General features: G+C 38.9%; 1 protein-coding gene across 1 annotated transcript in view; it reads right to left on the reverse strand.

Annotated features, from left to right (window-relative positions):
• Positions 1 to 19,184, reverse strand: part of ATP9A (ATPase phospholipid transporting 9A (putative)) — a 71,322-nt gene that overhangs the window by 44,041 nt on the left and 8,097 nt on the right. Inside the window, exons 5-12 of the mRNA XM_025197346.1 lie at positions 12,166 to 12,224; positions 10,964 to 11,015; positions 9,417 to 9,511; positions 7,306 to 7,386; positions 6,124 to 6,199; positions 3,083 to 3,159; positions 720 to 880; positions 16 to 158 (exon numbers count right to left, since the gene is read on the reverse strand). Coding sequence (XP_025053131.1) covers positions 16 to 158; positions 720 to 880; positions 3,083 to 3,159; positions 6,124 to 6,199; positions 7,306 to 7,386; positions 9,417 to 9,511; positions 10,964 to 11,015; positions 12,166 to 12,224 — 744 coding nt within the window. The remainder of the gene's footprint in view (positions 1 to 15; positions 159 to 719; positions 881 to 3,082; positions 3,160 to 6,123; positions 6,200 to 7,305; positions 7,387 to 9,416; positions 9,512 to 10,963; positions 11,016 to 12,165; positions 12,225 to 19,184) is intronic.

Raw genomic sequence — 19,184 nt, forward strand, 5'->3', positions numbered from 1 at the left:
CATCTACCTGCATACCTGTTTTGTCTGTAAGCAAATAGGAGATCCTTCCGAGTTGCTCTGGAATAGTGCTGGATCGAACCACTGTCCCAGGAATTTTGGAATCTCTACGGATCACCCAGCTATAGACTATTTTCCCCATGTCCAGGTTTACACGTAAACTGTGTAGAGAAAGAAAAAAAGGAAAAAAAAAACAGCTTAATTTGATAAATGGCTCCCAGAGAAATGCAGAATTTTCTCTAAAACTTTTGGATGACATCGTCACCATGAGCTGCCATAGGAAGTGGCTGCAGTAAAAGGGCAGTCCTCCCATATTAAAAATGCCTGCCATAAGAAAGGTTTGTCTGTGACTAGTCCCATTTAAACCCTGATGAAGCGGGGAAAACTAAAGAGGTTCTTGCTTGGTTGCAAGTGACCTGCCAAAATCCAATCAGTACGACAGAGCATAAACATCCAAGCCAGGTATGCACATAAACCAGTCCAAGTGATAGGAAATTAATTTAAACCTGTAATTGTGGAGAAGTTTAGTGCACATAGACAGATCTAAAAATTGTAGAACCTGATCTCTATTTGATGTTTGACCAGTCCTTTGTCTTTTACTCTTTCTTTTTCTATTTAGTTACCTCATAGGATAGGATTTTACCTGCTTGTGCTTGTTAAAAGAGTGTGCAAAGTGCATTGAAGGTAACCTTTTGCTGGGGAGGATTAAGTGACCTCCTTACCTAATAGGAATGATGTTTGAAAACAAGAGGAGGAATCGGATGATCTGAAGATACCACCGGCCTGCAAAATGCTGGAGAGCCACCATTACAAGCGAGACCACCACTAAAGCTCCAAACAGGATCTTGGTCAGGCAGTTCACTTCCAAGTCAAATAGCCCAATCTAAGCAAATAAAACAAGACAAAACACAGCATTTCCTAGAACACACGTAGAGGTGTTATCGGGGCCATGATCTCATGTGGATGGAGCTGTCACTATGCCTGAAGTGTGTGCGCACCCATAGAGATAGCATCTCTATTACAACCACTCCCCCCACAGAAAACAACCCCCAACCAAACAAACCCATAAATGAAAGCTCTAGCGTTCTTGGGTATAAGCAGAGCAAGCTGCACAGACCTAAACCAAAAACAGTGAGATGGCATGCTCATTTCAAAGCCACTGGTAGTTCAAAATGTTCATCACTAGACACTTTCTTATCTTAATTTAAAATGTCTGTTCTGCATTTCAAAGCAATTCTCCCCCTAACTCAACATTCAGGATCCTGCATCCTTAGCAGCAAAAATTTTACAGCTGCAGGAGGACTATCCATCTGCGACTGCCACTTTCTACTGTAAACTCATTTTTCAAAAAAAAAAAAAAAAAAAGAGTACCGACAGACCCAATCAGTTGACAAGATGTGAAATGACCCGAGTAGTCGGGAATGGTTTGCTAACGTCCAAAGAACTTAGGGGACAATGAAGCCTTGTCTAGACACAAACAATTATATTATTTTAACTCTACTGATACAGTTGAAAATCATAACCTACCAGTGGAAATGTAGTTCCACTGGTATGAACTATGCTTGTATATTTATGTAACTCTTGCAAATTTAAAGCAGCAGTGCTTTCATTGGACTGGCAGGTAATGTAGGGGTCATTTCAGTGTCTCTCCCCTCCCAGGCAGGGAGGCTGGTCAGGCTCAGCTAAGTCACTGGCTCCTTGTGTACATGGAGAAGAGACTGAATTAGTGGATCCCACTTCCCCCTAATTTGAACCTAGTTTCTTAGGTCTGCTGTGGGCATTTATACACATGCTCTGGGCATGGGTGGGTGGTGCTTTAAAGCACCTGGAGCACCACATGTATCAGAGTACCTGCACTGAAAAATGGCAGTGGGGACGCTTTAACTAAACCTTGCTAAAGCTCATTAGTTAAAGCACCCTGTCATCGCTTTTCAGCGTGGGGGCACCGATACACATGATACTGCTGGAGAGTGAGAATTACCATGTTCCAGCAGACTCGATTAATTGTGTCTGCTCTGACATGCTGTAATTACAGTGTGTCAGAGCCACCTCAGTGTATGTGTATAGGTGTCCTGCATTAGCTAACTAAATAAGATATATAAGGAACATAAGCTTTGATGAAGTGAGCTCAAGTTCACAAAAGCTTATGCTCCTTATCACTTTTAGTTAGTGTATAAGGTGATTATCTACCCTGCCTTATGCCTGATTTCAGACTAACATGGCTAACTATGTGCCACTGTACTAGCTGACATCTTTGCGATTCAAAAGGAATTTTTTACTCCCTTTCAGATTGGCCAGGGTGGGGTGGGGTTTTTTTGCCTCCTCTATAAAAGATGAGGGACCCAGGTAGGTAGACAAAAAAAGGCAGGTTCTAATTGTTGCAACTCAACACGCGCTGGTGCCCAGTGCAAAGTCTCTGCACTCCTTAGGGAGCCCACTGCCTTGATAAAACAAAACTGAAAATGGTTTTGGAGGAAAGCAACTCTTCTAAAAAACTGAGGAGCAAGGCTAGAGCTCATAATGTCATATACCATTAATGGGCAACTCCATTCCCTCAGCCCCTAAACCCTCAGACAAGCAATTGGCTGGGCACCAGCTAGGGGGACTGGCTGAAGCCCTTGAACAGGTAGAAATAGAGTCACAATCTGCACTGTATGAGTTCTTGTCAGTGATCCACGGGCAGTGGAATTAATAAACTTATGACCTAATTACACAACTTCCCTTGCACCTTGTTTTTTATTCAGCACATCCAATACAAAGCCTGTACAATTAACTTTGCTTTAATAGCTCTGAGGATGAGAAGGATTATACTAGGATAAATCTATCATTAAGAAAAAAAGAGAGAAACAGAATCGTAATGATATTAAAAGGGTGTGTACAGCAGTCTTGAGAAAATAGAGGAAAAAGAGCTGGCTTTGAGGATGATCCTACACTGAAAGCTGAACATCAATTAAAATTTAGCTGATGCTGCCACTGCAGCATAGCCAGTGCTCAGACATTTGCTGTGTAATAGGCAGAAGGCTCAATATTCATTTTTCAAGGTATCTGGGTGTTGTTTTTCTTGCTATTTTTTTTTAAACTGTACCTTACTTCGTGGATTTGAAGTATTCATAACACTGCGCAGCTCCCTCCCTGTGTAAAGAACAACGCCCACAACAGTACCTAAGTGGAAAAAGACAAAATATACAACACTGAGAAAACAGAAAAAAAATCAAAACAAGAACAAACCAAGCCCCCAACAAACAGACAAGAAAAATGCCCCTCTCATTTAAAGCAGCCGGAAAGATGAACATTCCTCAAGGATCTGATTCATGGGCTCAATACACTTTTAACAAATTAAGTTTATTAATTGTACATAATAACCGAAGAGCAACAAAATTCAGGTATTTGGATCATAAATGGAGCAAAAGAAAAACTGATTCTGAACACAAAAGTTCAGCTCATTTTTCCTCTATATGCAACAGTGCTAAGAGGTGAAGCCTCCATTCAATAAACGTGCCAAGTATACCATTAAAGTTTAGGTAATGGAACAAAGATGTTTCCATTAAAGGACATAACAGATTAAGTTATTTCTTCTGATCCCTTCCATTTTTTCTCCCTTTAACTGCACAAATTCTCTCTCCCTTCTCCAAGCATTACAATTAGCTGATAAAACAGGTAAATTTACCCTTCCCCCCTGCCACCCCCAATTAATCTTTAATTACAATCACTGTTGCCTTGTGCCTTTTTGTTGTCCTTCAAAAGCAAAATGCCCCCAAACTTTTCATGATAGTGAATTATATGGCAGCATTTTTAGAAGCTGCACTGTAATAGGTGTAAAAATATATGTGAAGAGTCATTCACTGGCTGTACAGCTTATCAGAGAGGCAAGGAAAATAATTATTTCTAGAATAAAATGGGTATAGATAAGTGGCAGGACCAGCTAACGTGAGAAGAGACCACACAATTCCATATTACATTGTGAATATTAAATTAGACAGTGGCCCAGGTATTCCCAGTGAGGGCAGAATCAGGTTAACTCTTATTATTCAGCAACAGATGGAGCTGCTGGGAGGCTACAAGTATATTTTTATGCTACAACAGCACTCTAGTGAATCACTTCATAAAAGGCTAAGAGTGAGCATGGGCATCTCTTGGAAAGAGAATCTTAGTCTTATTCCAAACCTAGACTAATTTAAAATAATTTGCTTTCTTTCCCTGCTCCTGTTATTAATTAGGCTTTCAGCAGGCTGCAAATTAAGTCCTAAATAACTTAAAGTGTAAGTTGAAAAGAGGTGGCTTCCAAATACAGTCTGGGAAGCATTCCTTTAAAAATAAGGCTCTGAGCCAGATGGCAGAAGGTGGCAAGACCAACCCAATTCAGATCAGCAGATGGCAGGCTACTCCAGATCTGACAGCAAACAGCAAGAGGAGGCGCACTCACTCCTACTACAGCAGCAGACGGGGCATGCTGGGTGACTGCTTTAATGCATGAGGGGGAGCTGCATCCAGTTGTACGGCATTGTTTCACATACAGTATCTTATTGTTTGCATGAATCCACCCGCTGGATCAACTAGTACACAAGATAAGCATTCACAGAACAAAAAGGTGGAGGGCACAGTGTCTGGAGCAGGAATTCTCAGCCAGGTGCCGTGAGATGCTTTTAAACTGCTGTGGTGCCCAGCCTCTGTGGCTTGCTCCTCCTCTCCCCTAGCATCAGGCACCCCAGCATCCCACAGATAAGCAGTGCCCATGGCTGCTCCCTGCCCTGACAGCAGCTCCCGTACCAGCCCCACACTCCCAGCAGAATGCTGTGTGCCGACGCACGCGTGCAAGCGGACAGGCAGTCATGGGGCCACAGTGCTGCATGTTTTAGCTCAGCTTATCTTCCATGCTTCCCTCCCTTCTTTCATGCTCCTGGGGCTACAGGTGCATGTGACTTCAGTCCAGCTTTCAAGTCCCTGGTGAAGCAGCACTGCCCCTCAAGTAAAGACCATGGGCTGGGAGGGGGCAGGCAGTAGAAAAAGCAGGGTCCTGTAGGGTGTGGACCTGCCCCCATTTACCTGGCACAACCCAGGTTCTAGCTCAGTGGTTCTCGGCTGGGGTGTCCCTAAACTGTGAAAAATTATGAAAGGGTGCCTTGAGCTTAGCTGAGAACCACTGATCTAGAACAATGGCTTTCCTGCCTATTTTTCCTCATCTATGTTTAGAAGAGGGGCTGAACTGGAACTCACATTACTAACTGTCTAGCCACATGGCATAACAGTTATCCTGCACACGCTCATGTGTATTTGCTCTTTGCAAAGTGGGAAGCCAGTCACCAGCTAATAATTACTGATCTATAAAAAAAAAAAAAATTACTCTGCCAAATTGTGTGTGGACATCTACATTTCATGTCAAAGGATGAATCACTATGACAACATTTTAGTGTATTTTAAAAAGGACCAGCAGAAGCATGAGATGGAAACACTCAAGAAGTGAAAAGTAGTTATCTTTTTCTGCTAATTAAACAATCTCAGTTCCATTATAAAGTAGAACTTTTTGAAGTCTGTATTTCTTTCCAGTCTTTGATGTCTCTCAGCAAATAGCTAAACACCATAGCATGAAAGAGCTGCAAACTCAGACACTTCAAGCCCTGAATTTCACTCCTCTTCTGCCACTTTCCTGTGGAAACCTTTTAATAAGTACATCGGATGCTCCAAGAACAAGTCTTTTCTCCTGATAAGCATTCATGCCTCCCAACATCCCAACATTTATCACAGAATATATATATTTTAACCCCTCCAAAACCACAAGTCAGCAGAAGCATTTACCTGGCCATTTTTATGTTAGCTTCTATTGCTAGAATCTGACACAATTTCTGTTACAGATTAGAACGTCAATGTTGAGAGCAATTAAGTGCTATTCTGGTAGTGGATGCTCGAGAAGTGCCCAAAGGCCACTCGAATTCCGATTCCTTCTCATCTATAAATGTCCAACAGGTAATTAGATGTCAACTCAACTCCCTGGAGGTGTTAGGACAAGTGGAAAACTTCATTCCAACCGCAAATTTCTCCAACTGACAGAGATGATTATTCCAATTACAAAAGGATTTTAAAAAATTGCTAACATACTCCCTAAAAAAATTACAAGAGCTTCCATCTTACCTGAAGCAATCACTGTGCTGGCCCAGAGGGTGTTTTCTATGCTTAAGCTTTCATTTACTGGAGGATCGCTGTCCTCCTACAACAGACACACATGAATAAAAATAATTCAAACAACTTATTAGATCTGTATGTGAACCGGAGAGAAATCCTGCAATGTGATTAGCCTTGTTAGACAATAAATACAGGCATCTCATTTCTACAAGCTGGAAGGATGGAGAAGTCTATACTTTTATCTCCTCTGACCTTTCCTGCTCAAGCCCCCTGCAAGTTAGGCATGGAATGAGGGGCTTCTTTTATAAATATTTGACAATGATATGACATCTTCTATTGCGCCATGTGGATTAACAGCCCCCAGGATCACACCATCAGTGAATATGCTTTCCATCAACAGCATCCACTCATGAAAATTCTTGACAATTTGCTGTGCGTCTCATCGTAAAGTATCAGCATAATTTTACCTCCCATTTAAATCCCTCAAAAATGCTTGGAAAGCATCGTGAATAATATGATATGTCAATCAATGAGTAAGCAAGATTTGGTGTAATTTTTTTCGTGCATTGGGAGATGAAGTCTAAAGTACTTTGCCTTTAAAGAATGCTGGGTAAATGAACACCTACAAAGAGTTCTACAAATTTCCTCAACTCTGCAGCTCTGACTTTTCCCTCTATATAATATACACCCATCAGATAAAATTTCCAGTTGCATTCCTTTGGAAGGAGAAGAGCCACCAGTGCAGAGCTTGGACATTTGAGAGCTCATTTTCTGCCTTCATGCAGCTCTGAATGGATAGCTGTTTCATCTTTTACAGCTTGTGCAGTGAGCAAGTTCTTCTTAACAGGAGAACTTGGTATTCAACCACCATGCTTGACGCCAATGAGCACATCTACTATCATCTGAATAAGGGCCTCTGCTCTGCACAGCTTGCGTCTTTTTATGCCAAACCTACTATGAGCTATAAAGTTTTCATTTTCTTTTTCTGGAGTTGGGGGGAGCAGAAGGAAGGGAGGATTATTAAATTTAATAGATGAATTATACTTTTTAACTTCAGCATATTTGTACAGGCGATAGCAACATGTCAGTGCTTCTCCAGAAGAAATATGAAAGTCTGCAGAAACTATTTAAAAGGTCTATGCATGGCATACACTTCTATACACTGCTTAAGAAGGGCTGGTCAATACTTACTCTGGTAAAGGTCCCCACAAAATTGTGTATGTCAATATTAGGTTCTTCTGCATAAATGTAGGATCGAATTTGAAGAAGGTCCTATACAGAATGGAAATGTTGTAGCAGAGGGTTAAAAGATGGATAGTTCAACACAATACACACTTTTAAAGCCTCTACAATTGACAACCATTTCTTTAAATAAATTAACATGGAAGAGTTGAAGTAATGATATGATAAAAATCTCTGATGTAGAAAGAACAAAATCATTAGAAAAGCTTCTCAAGAATGGCAGTGTCAGCAAAGAAACTGTTGGAAGTTACTTGATGGTTGGTGCATCATGAGGGAAGTATCAGGCTGAATAATTAGGACAATGTATAATATTTCTAATAGACTGTGGAATGGTCTGCCATTGGAAACAATGAAAGGCTTTGGACATTTAGGTCAAGACATTAGCATGTGCAATAGGGAACAATTCTGCAGTAGCAAGAAAGCAGAAATGCTAATATTGCAAGCCATTTTCCCTGCTAATGTCTAGGATTATATAAAATCACTGCTAAAGAACTTTTATACTTCTATGCAGGGTTTTGTATATTTAAACATTAAATTTAAACATATTTATTATATGTCGAATGCTGTAAAACAGATGTTCTCAGATCCTTTCTTTTTTAAACATAAACTGTACTATAGCTACAGTTTAGGATACTGGGAGATCCGCAGTGGTTGACGAAGGCAATATGTTTACTTCAGATGATGAAGAGGCACAACTGATTAAAGCTTTCCTTTCTTGAAGGCAAGCAATGATTGCTGTGGAAGCTAATATTCTGTTTCAGGGAAATACACAAGTTTTGCTCTTGGAATATAATGAAGTTCAATTAATGTAAAGAAAGCCATATGAAAAAGCAGAAAGTAAAATCATCAAGGGAATGGACCTTTTGTGTAGTGAAATATTGGTAGATATCCTCCATTTATACTATGAAAAGTCCATTAGTCACCTCCCATTTCAAGGTGTTACTCTGGACAGTAGCTAAGCAGCAGCAAGGGCATGTCTACATAGCAGTGACTGTGTTGTATTAGAGAGATGGGTAAAACAGCTTAGATCTAATTACAGCAATGTGGGCCAACAAGGTTCAATTAGCCCACCCTGAGTGCCATGCTGCCACAGCTAGACTGCAAGCTTAGTGTAGACATATCCCAAAGTCTGTCAGAGCTTTCTGTCATTGCAACACCTAAACATTTGTCAAGTAAATTGCATCTATTTGGTATAGTCCCTAATGAACTTCAGGGAGCTGTCTGCTTGTCTCCTCTCCTTGAGGAAAGGAAGCTGTAATTGTGATTGAAGAATTTTTTTTTAAATCAAATGCCATTCCCCTTTAGCAACCTAACTAGCTTTAACACTTCCCAAAGCATGTTGAGAACACCTTATACAGCACAAGAGGTTAGTGCACCTGTAAGATTTAATTATGTCTCATGGGATACACTTAAACTATAGATCGGAGAGCTAAAAGAAACATATTTCAGATAAGGAATTGGCATGCAGTTCATATCAACTTCATCTTTATACAGTACCATTTCGTAGTCTTTACAACAAAAACGCTGCTTTTTGTTCCTTATAACCTAGTTTCTCAGGTTTTAAAAATATCTCAAGCAATAACTAGTTTCAAATGAGAACCAGGTAATAAAAATAACATGCACCCAAAACATCTCAATATGTTTTTGAGAATAATGGATTATTTTAGTCCCATTTGGATGATCAAATGTGCATATAATTTTTCAAAGTCTTCATCTTGGAGTCTGTCTATATGTTGGTGGCACTGGACAACCCATTCAACCACTGACCTGATTCAGAAATGGAAGTTAGTCTATAAGGTAGCTCCAGTCTCATCCCCACCACCTCTTCTCAGGCCTTCTAAGGAACAAGGGCTTGAGAGTGGGTATCGGGGACAAGCCCAGAGAAACTTCACAGGCAAACTTTCAGGTCTGGAGCAGGTCAGCCTGGCATGTTATTATTGGCACACTAGTTGTTATTCCATCTTCTGTAAAAAAACATTTCCCCCTCTTTTGGCAGATTAGCTATTCTTTCAAACTTGCAAGGCAATAAAAAAAAAATATTTTGCTAGAAAGCTGCTTACAGAAGCTGTTGGTAATCTCTGTGTGCAGGTAACTGGCAAACGTAATTTCCAGTCTGTCTCACCGTCCAGTTGATCAGTGCGAAGGAAGCAGGATCCTGTGGATTTTCAATACAAGTTAATAATCTTCCTACTTCCACTTCAGGTACATAGGGTGTGCCGTCTACACGTTCATTAATGTGCAGTGGTTACTGCGCATATATTTAGTACTTGGTTATACAAGTATTAAATATATGCACAGTAACTGTATAACTGTATAACCAAGTACTAAATATATGTGAATGCTAGTACTAACACCAGTGAATGCCTTTTTAGTGATGCTATTGTGCAGTAGCCTAATAATACTGTGCAGTAGTGTATTAGCACTGGCTGGGCTGTGATGTGCTACTGCACAGTGTTATTAGGCTACTGCACAGTTCATGTCTCATGTAGATGTGCCCAGGGTAGTTCTTTTAGGTATAGCACATTTCATCCAAATTTCTCTGTAAATGTAATTCAATAGCTATTCCCATAGGAAGAAAAGGTTCTTGAGATTCCTCCTATGTTTGTTTTTGGTAACTTATATCCCCTAGTTTTTATCACTCCTAGGCTCTGTAAATAATTGATTTTTGGGGTTCAGAATAACCCTTTTGCCCAATCACCACTGGCTATGGCACTCACTGGGCACATTTACACGTACAATTAATGGGAAGCAATAAACTCTGGAGAACCACATCTACTAGTTCCCCTAGAAATGCTCTAGCAATGTATAGTTTGGAGCTGGCATCTTTCAACCTCTCCTGTTGACTCCATTTTATTTCATATCAAATAGAAGGAAAATGACTTTATATACTTCAGTGGTTGAGGAATCCATGAATATGAAAAAAGTTAAATAGATCATTTTCAGATACTAAAATACATGACTGTAGGTCGGACATTTGGATAGTGCTGGATAACAGGTGAGAAATAACAACCTTAACAATATAAAGACTGCTTTGAGTTTGTTCACAATTTCAATGGATACAAATTAAAAGGAATATGATCTCATTAAGATAATAGTGCTGCAGGCAGCTGCTCACTTGATAAACCACTACAGGCGCAATGGTTTCTGAAACATGGAAGCTATGCGTGTCTACCCCTTTGGTACTACAGAACACAGTAACCTTCTACATCATGTCCTTAAGACATACTCAGACTATTTTCTGAATCTTCATAATATAGTTTTCTAAAAACTCTGTCAAACATTTATCTATTCTCTTGCAAAGCATCCCAAGGTTCACTAGGACAAAGCTGAATGCTGTTCTGACCGTTTCTCTCCTCTCTCCATGTAAAACAGGCAACTGTGTGAGTTTTCTTAACTGCACCTCAACTTGGGTTCAACTATCTATATCCTTTAATCATCAAAAATTATCAGAACACTACAAAAAAAAGACAGCTCAAAGTGTTTGGATTTGTCCGTCTTCCTAACACAAAAGTTTTATCTATTTCTGTTGCATTTTCAGATGATTATTTTTTCTAAATAACCAGCGAAAGGTTAATGGCTATTTTCACAATTGGTTCCAGATGTTTACCATTCTTTTCTGACGTCCTCAGGAAGATCATGTCAGCAGGGACTCGCTGATTCTGTTACGAAAAGAAAGGCCATTATTGTGTATACACTGATGCATACATAGGCAACCCCCACAATCCTCAGTAGTGATGTGGCAGAAAAATAACAGCTTTCAAAAAAACCCCCAAAAAACCAAAAAAAAACAAAAAAAAGGTTTTGCTCTTCAAGAATCTGGTGATCAGGACTGATTTTGTTTCAAAGCCTAAAAAACTAACTTTACTGCAGAAAGGCAGATTCATATGCTTTCTGTTGCACAAATTCTGATAGCCCTTTCTCTGTAGCAGCTATCTCTATATTAAAATAGTGACAGACATTGCACAGAGATAGAAAGCAAGTCTGTGAAAACCATCTTCTGAACAAAGGAGCGCTAGCTGAATGTAGAAGAGGGTCATTTGAAAACATATCAAAATACATATCGCATCCTTTCAGATCAAGATACCTATAATATTACAGGAGAGAGATTTCATATAAGAATAATACTGTATTCCTTCAGAAAGGAAAACTTTTTTAAAATAAGCATTTATTCTAAATATAGTCCCCCATCCAGTAATTTACTCAAATTCAATTAAAATGAATTGAAAGCTATTATATGCATCATACAGAAGCTGTATCCCTGTAGAGTATGTCATTATTTGATGCTTTATTTTTTTCAGATTGAAAGCCAGAATTTTGGATGATTCTTAAATTCAGAGGTGCCTTACATAGTAAGGAACATATTATATTGCCACGTACAAGCCTGCACATGGGCAGCTGTGTCCTTATGTGCCCAAAAATACAATTATGAGTGCAAAAAATGCATTTGTAAATGCAAACAATTTGACCTACTTGTTTGGATGCACAGAGGCAGGGCCATTTGGCCCTTTTATCTTGGCATGCAGAGGTATGAGGGAAATTCAGATCATAGGCTTCCATACAGAGATTTAGCGTTAAGACTTTACCATGACGATTTAATGCAATAGAAAATTATAGGAAAAGGGATATTACTAGGAAAGGTGATTCAAGATCATTAATATCCAGCACTCAGTACTATTTAGCCTACTGTAAAAAGCAAGTGGCATGATATTTCAGAATCATATTTCACCGAATGTGAAGGAATACTTCACAAACAAAACCTTTTATATTATCTATATGTGCATATACACACCCACACCCATCCCTACGAACCTTTTCAACAATGACAAGGTCCCCTACTTGGATATTAGAACTCTTCACCTTCACGGTTCCTGCAGAGGTACAATAAATACCATGTCAGTTGTAAACGTTCCAGCAAAATTACGATAAAACATACAGAAAAGTAGGGTCTCCGCCTACACTGGAAGTCCAAAAAGCTATGCTGGGAGCTATATATAAGTTACTTTAAACAGATCATTTTGGAGGCAGTCAAGAACAACTCTAATACAAAAGGACAATGGATCATGTCCCTACACAGGAGCGGATCCATACTACTGCTAACTAGTGCTGTAGGTGGGAGATGCCCGTGTTTTACAAATCGAGGTGCTAGGTTTTCTCTCCTGGGGTTTCAAGTCACTAAACTGATATATTGTGCTTTCAATCCAAGATTTTTAACAATAATTTCATAGGTAGCCTCTAATAGGAGCATGCTAACATTTATTCTCTCGCAGTAGCCAGGCATTTTACCAGTTTCTTTAAAATAGAGGATTAATTGAACAATTGGCTAGTAACTTAAAATTATTAGCCAGCTCTAGATTTGGTTTCTTACGGTGACTAGTGATTTATTATCTGTTAATTTAAACTCTGCCTTTATGCGCCTGCCTGCTATACCTCAACAAAAGCTTCTTTGGTTGGTTGCGGTTTGGATGGAAGCGGCAAAGTCTTGTGGGAGTTCATGCCAAGCAGGACCCCGGTACCGACAAGGCTCCTACTGTACCTTGAAATTCATTGGCTAGCGGGCTTGTTGCAAGCTCGGGGGAAAGGAGAAAGGGGTGTGCTGGGGGGGCGGGTTGGAGAGGAGGGAAAGGAAATTAGCAAAAAGCCCAAAGGTCACAGGGATTTTACTACTGGCAGTCCCTTCATTAGCATCCCTCTCAGGATATGCTTCAGTGTTTCTGCTCCAAATTAACAATGAAAGCCATTCTAAGCTCCCAGGCAGCCTGCTGCTCTGGTGACACACAGTGTGCTTAACAACATGCCTCATCACTGCTGCTAATAAATGCAGACTTCCTCGCATGCTGTAATTATTGCTACAAATTATAAGCAGTCATGGCCCATTTCAAAAATATCTCATAGGTCTTCACAGGCCTGGGTTTTTGGCTTGTGAAATGTTAGTTAAGTAGAGGAAATAAAGCGTATGCTGGGCAAAAGAAGTCTTTGAATTCACAGCCAGGGGCACAAGCAGCGTACTGGGGATTAGACTCTATGACATGCCACTGAGAGATTTGCAGAGAAAACTGCACTCCTGAACAACATCACTCACTGTGTACCATCTGTGGAGTCTATCATATTAGGACATTAAAAAGGTCTCTTGCTTCCTTCCTTATATTGTCATTCATGGTATAACAGCAAACACTGGTGAATACTCTACCATACAAGGAAGGAAGCTCTGAGAACTTCCTCCCCCATGGTCACAAAAGTTCCTAAACCCTGGTACAAAAAGCACTTGGTTGGAGATGTGAATTTCACTTAAGACTATTCAAAATTGGTTTACATTATTTCTCTAGTATGCTTTTGATGTGAGCCCCAGGGATATTAGGTGACCACTGGTAGGAGGATTTATGACCTACAGGATTACTAATGAGAAAGTGTCAGTGAGACAGGCTATTTAAAAATAAATAGACCTTAGGAAAAAGATTGAACACCACAGCAGACCATCATCTTGTCTCGTTCATCTTTACCATGTGCAGAAAAAATCTTTATGGATCTTTCTATGCCAGCATCTGGGAAAGACCATTATCCACTACAAGCCATTTCAAATCAGAAATAATGAGAAGTGCACACAGGAGGCCCAATAAGCATCTCAGTATTGGCACTTGCAACGTAAAAAAAAAAAGGACAGGTCACATTATTTTTCTAACCAATATGCTCTTTCCAAGGATGCCTGTTGTCTAAGAGAGATCCACACCCCTTTTAACAAGTAAATCTAATTTTGCAGTGCCAACCAAATTCATGGCCCCTCATGGATGACATCTTTGTAGTAAGCACCATATGTCTCACTAAGAAGGCAAGACCAGATGTTTCCTTTGACTCAAGACTCGCATAAAGCCATTTATTAAAATTAGTTTTATTTTGATCTTGGGAATTCTGTAGGTTTTTTAAAGGAATTAGCTAACAAAATATTGGAATTTTCATGTACATTTAAGCAAATACCCAATAACAATTCTCAACATGATTATAAACATTAGTAAGATATTTTGTATATAATACATGTGCCAGGAGCTTATTCCAAGTGGTCCAGTTTTAACAAGGATAACAATATTTTAAAATGTCAGTTGTTAAATCTACTTTTTCAGAAGTTAATTAGAATGTACTTCAATAATTAACACTGAATGCAGAGTTCAGATCTCAAAAATCCTGTTCCATTTAGTCACATTATCCAAGTTTAAAACGTTGAGGATTTATTTTTTAAACAATATAGGTTTCATTCTTAATTTGTGCAATGGGATTTCTTCAAATTTTCTAAAGGAAAGAAAAGAAATTTCTATGCCTTTTTTGTACGTGCAAACAAAAATCCCTGCCTAGAGGTCTCAGTTTCAGCTATTCATGTGCTCTGAAAGTGCCTGTTCGGGTCATACAGAGACAAAAAAAAAATGTGCACACTAACATGGAAATGGTTCACACTGACATGCAACCATGGGCTTTTGAATTTCCACCAGATCCCCAGCATGATGAACACGCCATTATGCAGACAATTTAAAGTGTCAAATACATGAGCAAAGGGAAATGCCTCCTACCATATAAGGGCCTAAATGGAGATTTCATGTGGGATTTGCACAGTCTTTATCATGGCAGGGATCAAAACACAATTCACTCAGAATTAAAAGGTGAAGCTGAATGTTTACAAAAACAAGTCAAACCCATCCGAAAATCAGAAATAGGTTGTTTTGATCCATTTTGCTGCGCTCCTAGTTTATACTGTGCAAGCAGTGGAGCAGGGCACAGAGGGTTTGGGAAAATATTGTTTTTGTACGGCTGGTAAATGCTGATGATCTGTATCTGAAGGAGCACCCCCTCAGTAGGAGGTCTCTTCACATTTCTTACTTTTTGTGTAGTTTCCCTCTATTATGCTCTGTTACCCAGGGGGAAAGAAAAAGAGAAGAAAAAACAACCCTGGAATTTGCAAGCAAAGTCCTAGCTCTCTATCAAGCAGAAACCCAGCCTGCAGACTTTGTAACACAAGGGTTCTTGTACATTTATGAATAGAGGACTGAAATTTGATTATTTTTAATTACAATCCAAACAACTGCCTCCAAATAAACAGCATCCTGTAAAAATACGTCCTAGCAAATTGTGAACTCTAAACTCCAATTTGCAGAGTATATCAAAAAGTTAACATTAGCAATCCATTAAAAAAAATTAAAAAGGCAAATCAGGCTCAAAACTTGTTTATTATGCCAAATAAAAGGTTCATTTGGTAAAACAGTCACTATTTTATCTCACCTTTCTTCAGCAATCTCTAACGTGACTTTGGCTATTTACATTAAATAGATAAAGTGATCTAAAAATGATTCCCTTTTGTTCACTATAAAGGGAACAGCTGAATCTAAAGAACTTCACTAAAACAGCGCTAGACAACTGGAAAAACAAGAGGAAAGCTTGAAAGCCCAAATTACGAAACAGCAGAGAGTTTGCATTCGAACAAATTGGAGTGCCGTCTGCTTAGCTTGGTGAAAGAACTTGTGTTATAGAGGTGCATTAACAAGAGATTATTTAACTGAGCAGTAAATCTGCATCTCTGTAGTGATGCAACTGGCAAGAAAGCAAAGCAGGAGAAAGATGCACAGCAAAGACAGGAAGATCCCGACTCCCATGAAGTCATTTAAGCTTGTTTAAATCCATCCCTTCTCAGAAAAGCACATAAGCATGTGCTGAAATCTCTACTTGAATTGGAAATGAGCAAGCACTTAATTCCTTGGAATTGTACAGAGGGGCTGCTGTTTGGAAAAAGAAAAATAATAAGTTATCTAGCGATTTTTGTGATGATTTAGAAAAATATTCTACAGCAAAAGTAAGATGAGTCAGCAAAAGGTTGCAGTAAACTATTAGATCTGCCACAGCTGTTCTTCAAGAACAACAGAGCAATTTTACTTCTTTTACTTTACCCTTCCCAAATGCCATCTATCAGGGAAAATTTCCCCAAATTGCAATTTTTTATAATGACTTTTTAGAAAACAGGCACACACTCCTGCACTGTCCTTTTAAATATGTTTCTACCTTTATTTGGATTGTGATAATACCTCATGCCAGTCATGGTCCATAGTACCCTGGGTGCAAGGTACTACCTATACCCAAAAGGCATTGCTTCTCTAAATATAGCTTACAACCTGAAGAGCTGTGGTTCTGGCGGTTAAAACTGCATTTAGCGAATGGCAAAGAAGAGATTATCACTGGTGACATCTATATACTTATGAACTATTTTTTGAAGTGCTAAGCCTGTAGTCAACAGGAGTGAGGACACTCCAGCACCTCTGACAGCCAAGCCCTCAAAACGTTGCTGGCTTTCACATGCAGAGCAAGATGGTTAAATTAACTCTATGCCAAAATTGCTATGCAAATGCTTTTTAAAAAGTTTAGCTAATCATCCCTGATGCACTTGTCTTACTGGTAAATCTTCTAATAAATCATTTCCTTTTTCTGTTCCCTACAATCTGATCTCACTAGACCACTGTAGCATCTCATTATTGTTATCTCAGCAAATGCATTAAAAAAGAAGAATGAAAAGGCTTAGGTTTTATGCTAGTGCGCAGCTGCCAACCCCACTCAGTTTCTTCAAGAAGTTAGTGAAGTTAAAGGGGGTGGGGGAAGAATCATTCATGGGAAATGTAATTGCAATATGAAAAGAACTAAGGAAAGGTCGGACCCCTTATAGATCAATGAATAGAATCCAGAAGGCAACTCCTTTATACCTTTAAATAGATGTAGCACACCCCTCTCTGATGGGGCTTTTGTTGGTTGCCAAGCACTTTAAATGTTGTAGTAAGAACATGTTATTAAAAGGGGATTTAATATTCAGCAACTCCAATTCCCTAGTCCAGAGAAGCCTCATAATTCCTGGCATGTAAAATATACACAACCTTAAGCAATTCCAATGAAAAGAAAGCTTGCACTCAAACTAGCAAAGTGTTTAAAGCCTGAACCAAATGGCAGACCTTTTTTTCCTTTCTTTTTAATATTATCCTTCTCACTACGTCTTCAAATTGAAGTACTATAGACCTTGAAGACTGATGCTCAGTAAGAAGAGAAGCCAGCTAAATTTCAATTTCCATTAAAAAAATATCCCCTGGCCTCACTGATATTATCAAGGCATTAACAGAAACTCCATGTTTAAGGATGGAGCTCTTTACTTAAAGTAGCATTTAAAGTGTGTTTGTTAAGCATAATATTAAACAATGATCATATTAAAAAATCACCACCATCACTGATGCCTAAAGTACAGTTCAATTTTTTTTTTTAAGTTTTAAATGAAACTATTGTATCTTATGAGTCTAGAAATGTCTACTTAAAAAAAAATCTTTCCTTATAAAAGATGTATGTCCTTATGACATAAAACTCATTACTTCAAAATTTGAGGGAAGGCTAGCTAAACAAGGTATACTGTATTAAAATATTGAAAGTTATAAGCAACAAACCTAATAAATGTTTCTATTGTTGTCAGGAAAACCAGCTGAGGAAATAGCAATTGAATGCTAATGTGTACTTTTTGTGACAAAGTACTGTTGTGTAATATTTTCATACGTGAGCAATTTTGGCAAACAAGGTTGGGCAGTAGTGGTGCCCTGGAAGAGGAGCTGGCCTAACAGAACTCAGTGGATGTTTCATTCTGCTTTTCAAGCACAAGGTGTTTATTATATTCAGGGCTGTGCTGTATGAAAGAACACACAAAAATGGATTTTTTTTTTGGCTTGGTGGCCAAAAGATTTTTTTTTTTTACCTAAACAATGATTCTGAAAAATAAATATGAAATAAAATCCTAAATTAAACACTGGTTCAAAGTGGAAAGTTAAAATTATTTTTGACATATCAAAAATGAGATGTTTGATTTTTTGGAACATTCTCACATTAATTTTAATCTATCCGATCCTACACATTTCTGCAAATAAAACTTTTTACCAGGAGTCATCCAGGCCTATAGCCTTGGTATTTAGAGTGGTTCAGTTCAGATGGCCGTGGTAACCCAGAATTTACATTTTTTATATCAGTATAGTCATCAACTATTTCTGTATTCTCAGTTGTAGCAATGGAAATCTATATCTTTTACCATTTTAACTCCTTTTGGCCATGTGGTACCCAGTAAATATTTAAACCAAGCTATAAAGGGTTAATGATTATTTACGTAAATCATGTTCACTGCCAATCTGCAGTAGGGTTTTTGTTTTTCAGAAGAGCTTATTAATAGCACGGTATTTTATATACTACAATTGTACAAATTAATGGCAGTGTATTTTGCATGAGGATTGTTTACTTCAGCACCCTTAAGTCAAAATTAAATATTGCATATAGGAAACGTCACAATACAACATGTGTTTTTTACATAGATGGGAAAGTAATGCCACATACCTGGAAAACAAGGTATTATTGAAATACTGGTGCATGGCTACTTAGGAGAAACCACATACATGGTTTTAAACCACAACATCATATCTGCCACATCTCTAGTCTCACCTTCATTGCTACTACATGACTTCTTGCACTTAAGTCACTTAGAGACTGGGGATGGAGAGGAAGATGGAAATCCATTTCCCCTTCAATAACACTTCCCCCACAAGGACATTCACCGCTAATTCTCCAAGTAATGGATCTATGTGAGCAAAGGCAAAGGATTCTGGGCTTTTTGTTTTTTTTAAACAAAACCCGACTCCAGGCTAATCCAGATTCAGACCTAATTCCATTTCCTCCAACACATCCAGTGCACTGGAAAGGGACAAGAACATGGAGCAGAAGGCTCTGGTATGAGCTATGGTTTAGGCTGGGGGTTGGCAACCTTCTGCCACTGCGGGCCACTGCTTGCA

Source organism: Alligator sinensis, unplaced genomic scaffold (assembly GCF_000455745.1).
Source record: "Alligator sinensis unplaced genomic scaffold, ASM45574v1 scaffold115_1, whole genome shotgun sequence".
Lineage (NCBI taxonomy): Eukaryota > Metazoa > Chordata > Crocodylia > Alligatoridae > Alligator > Alligator sinensis.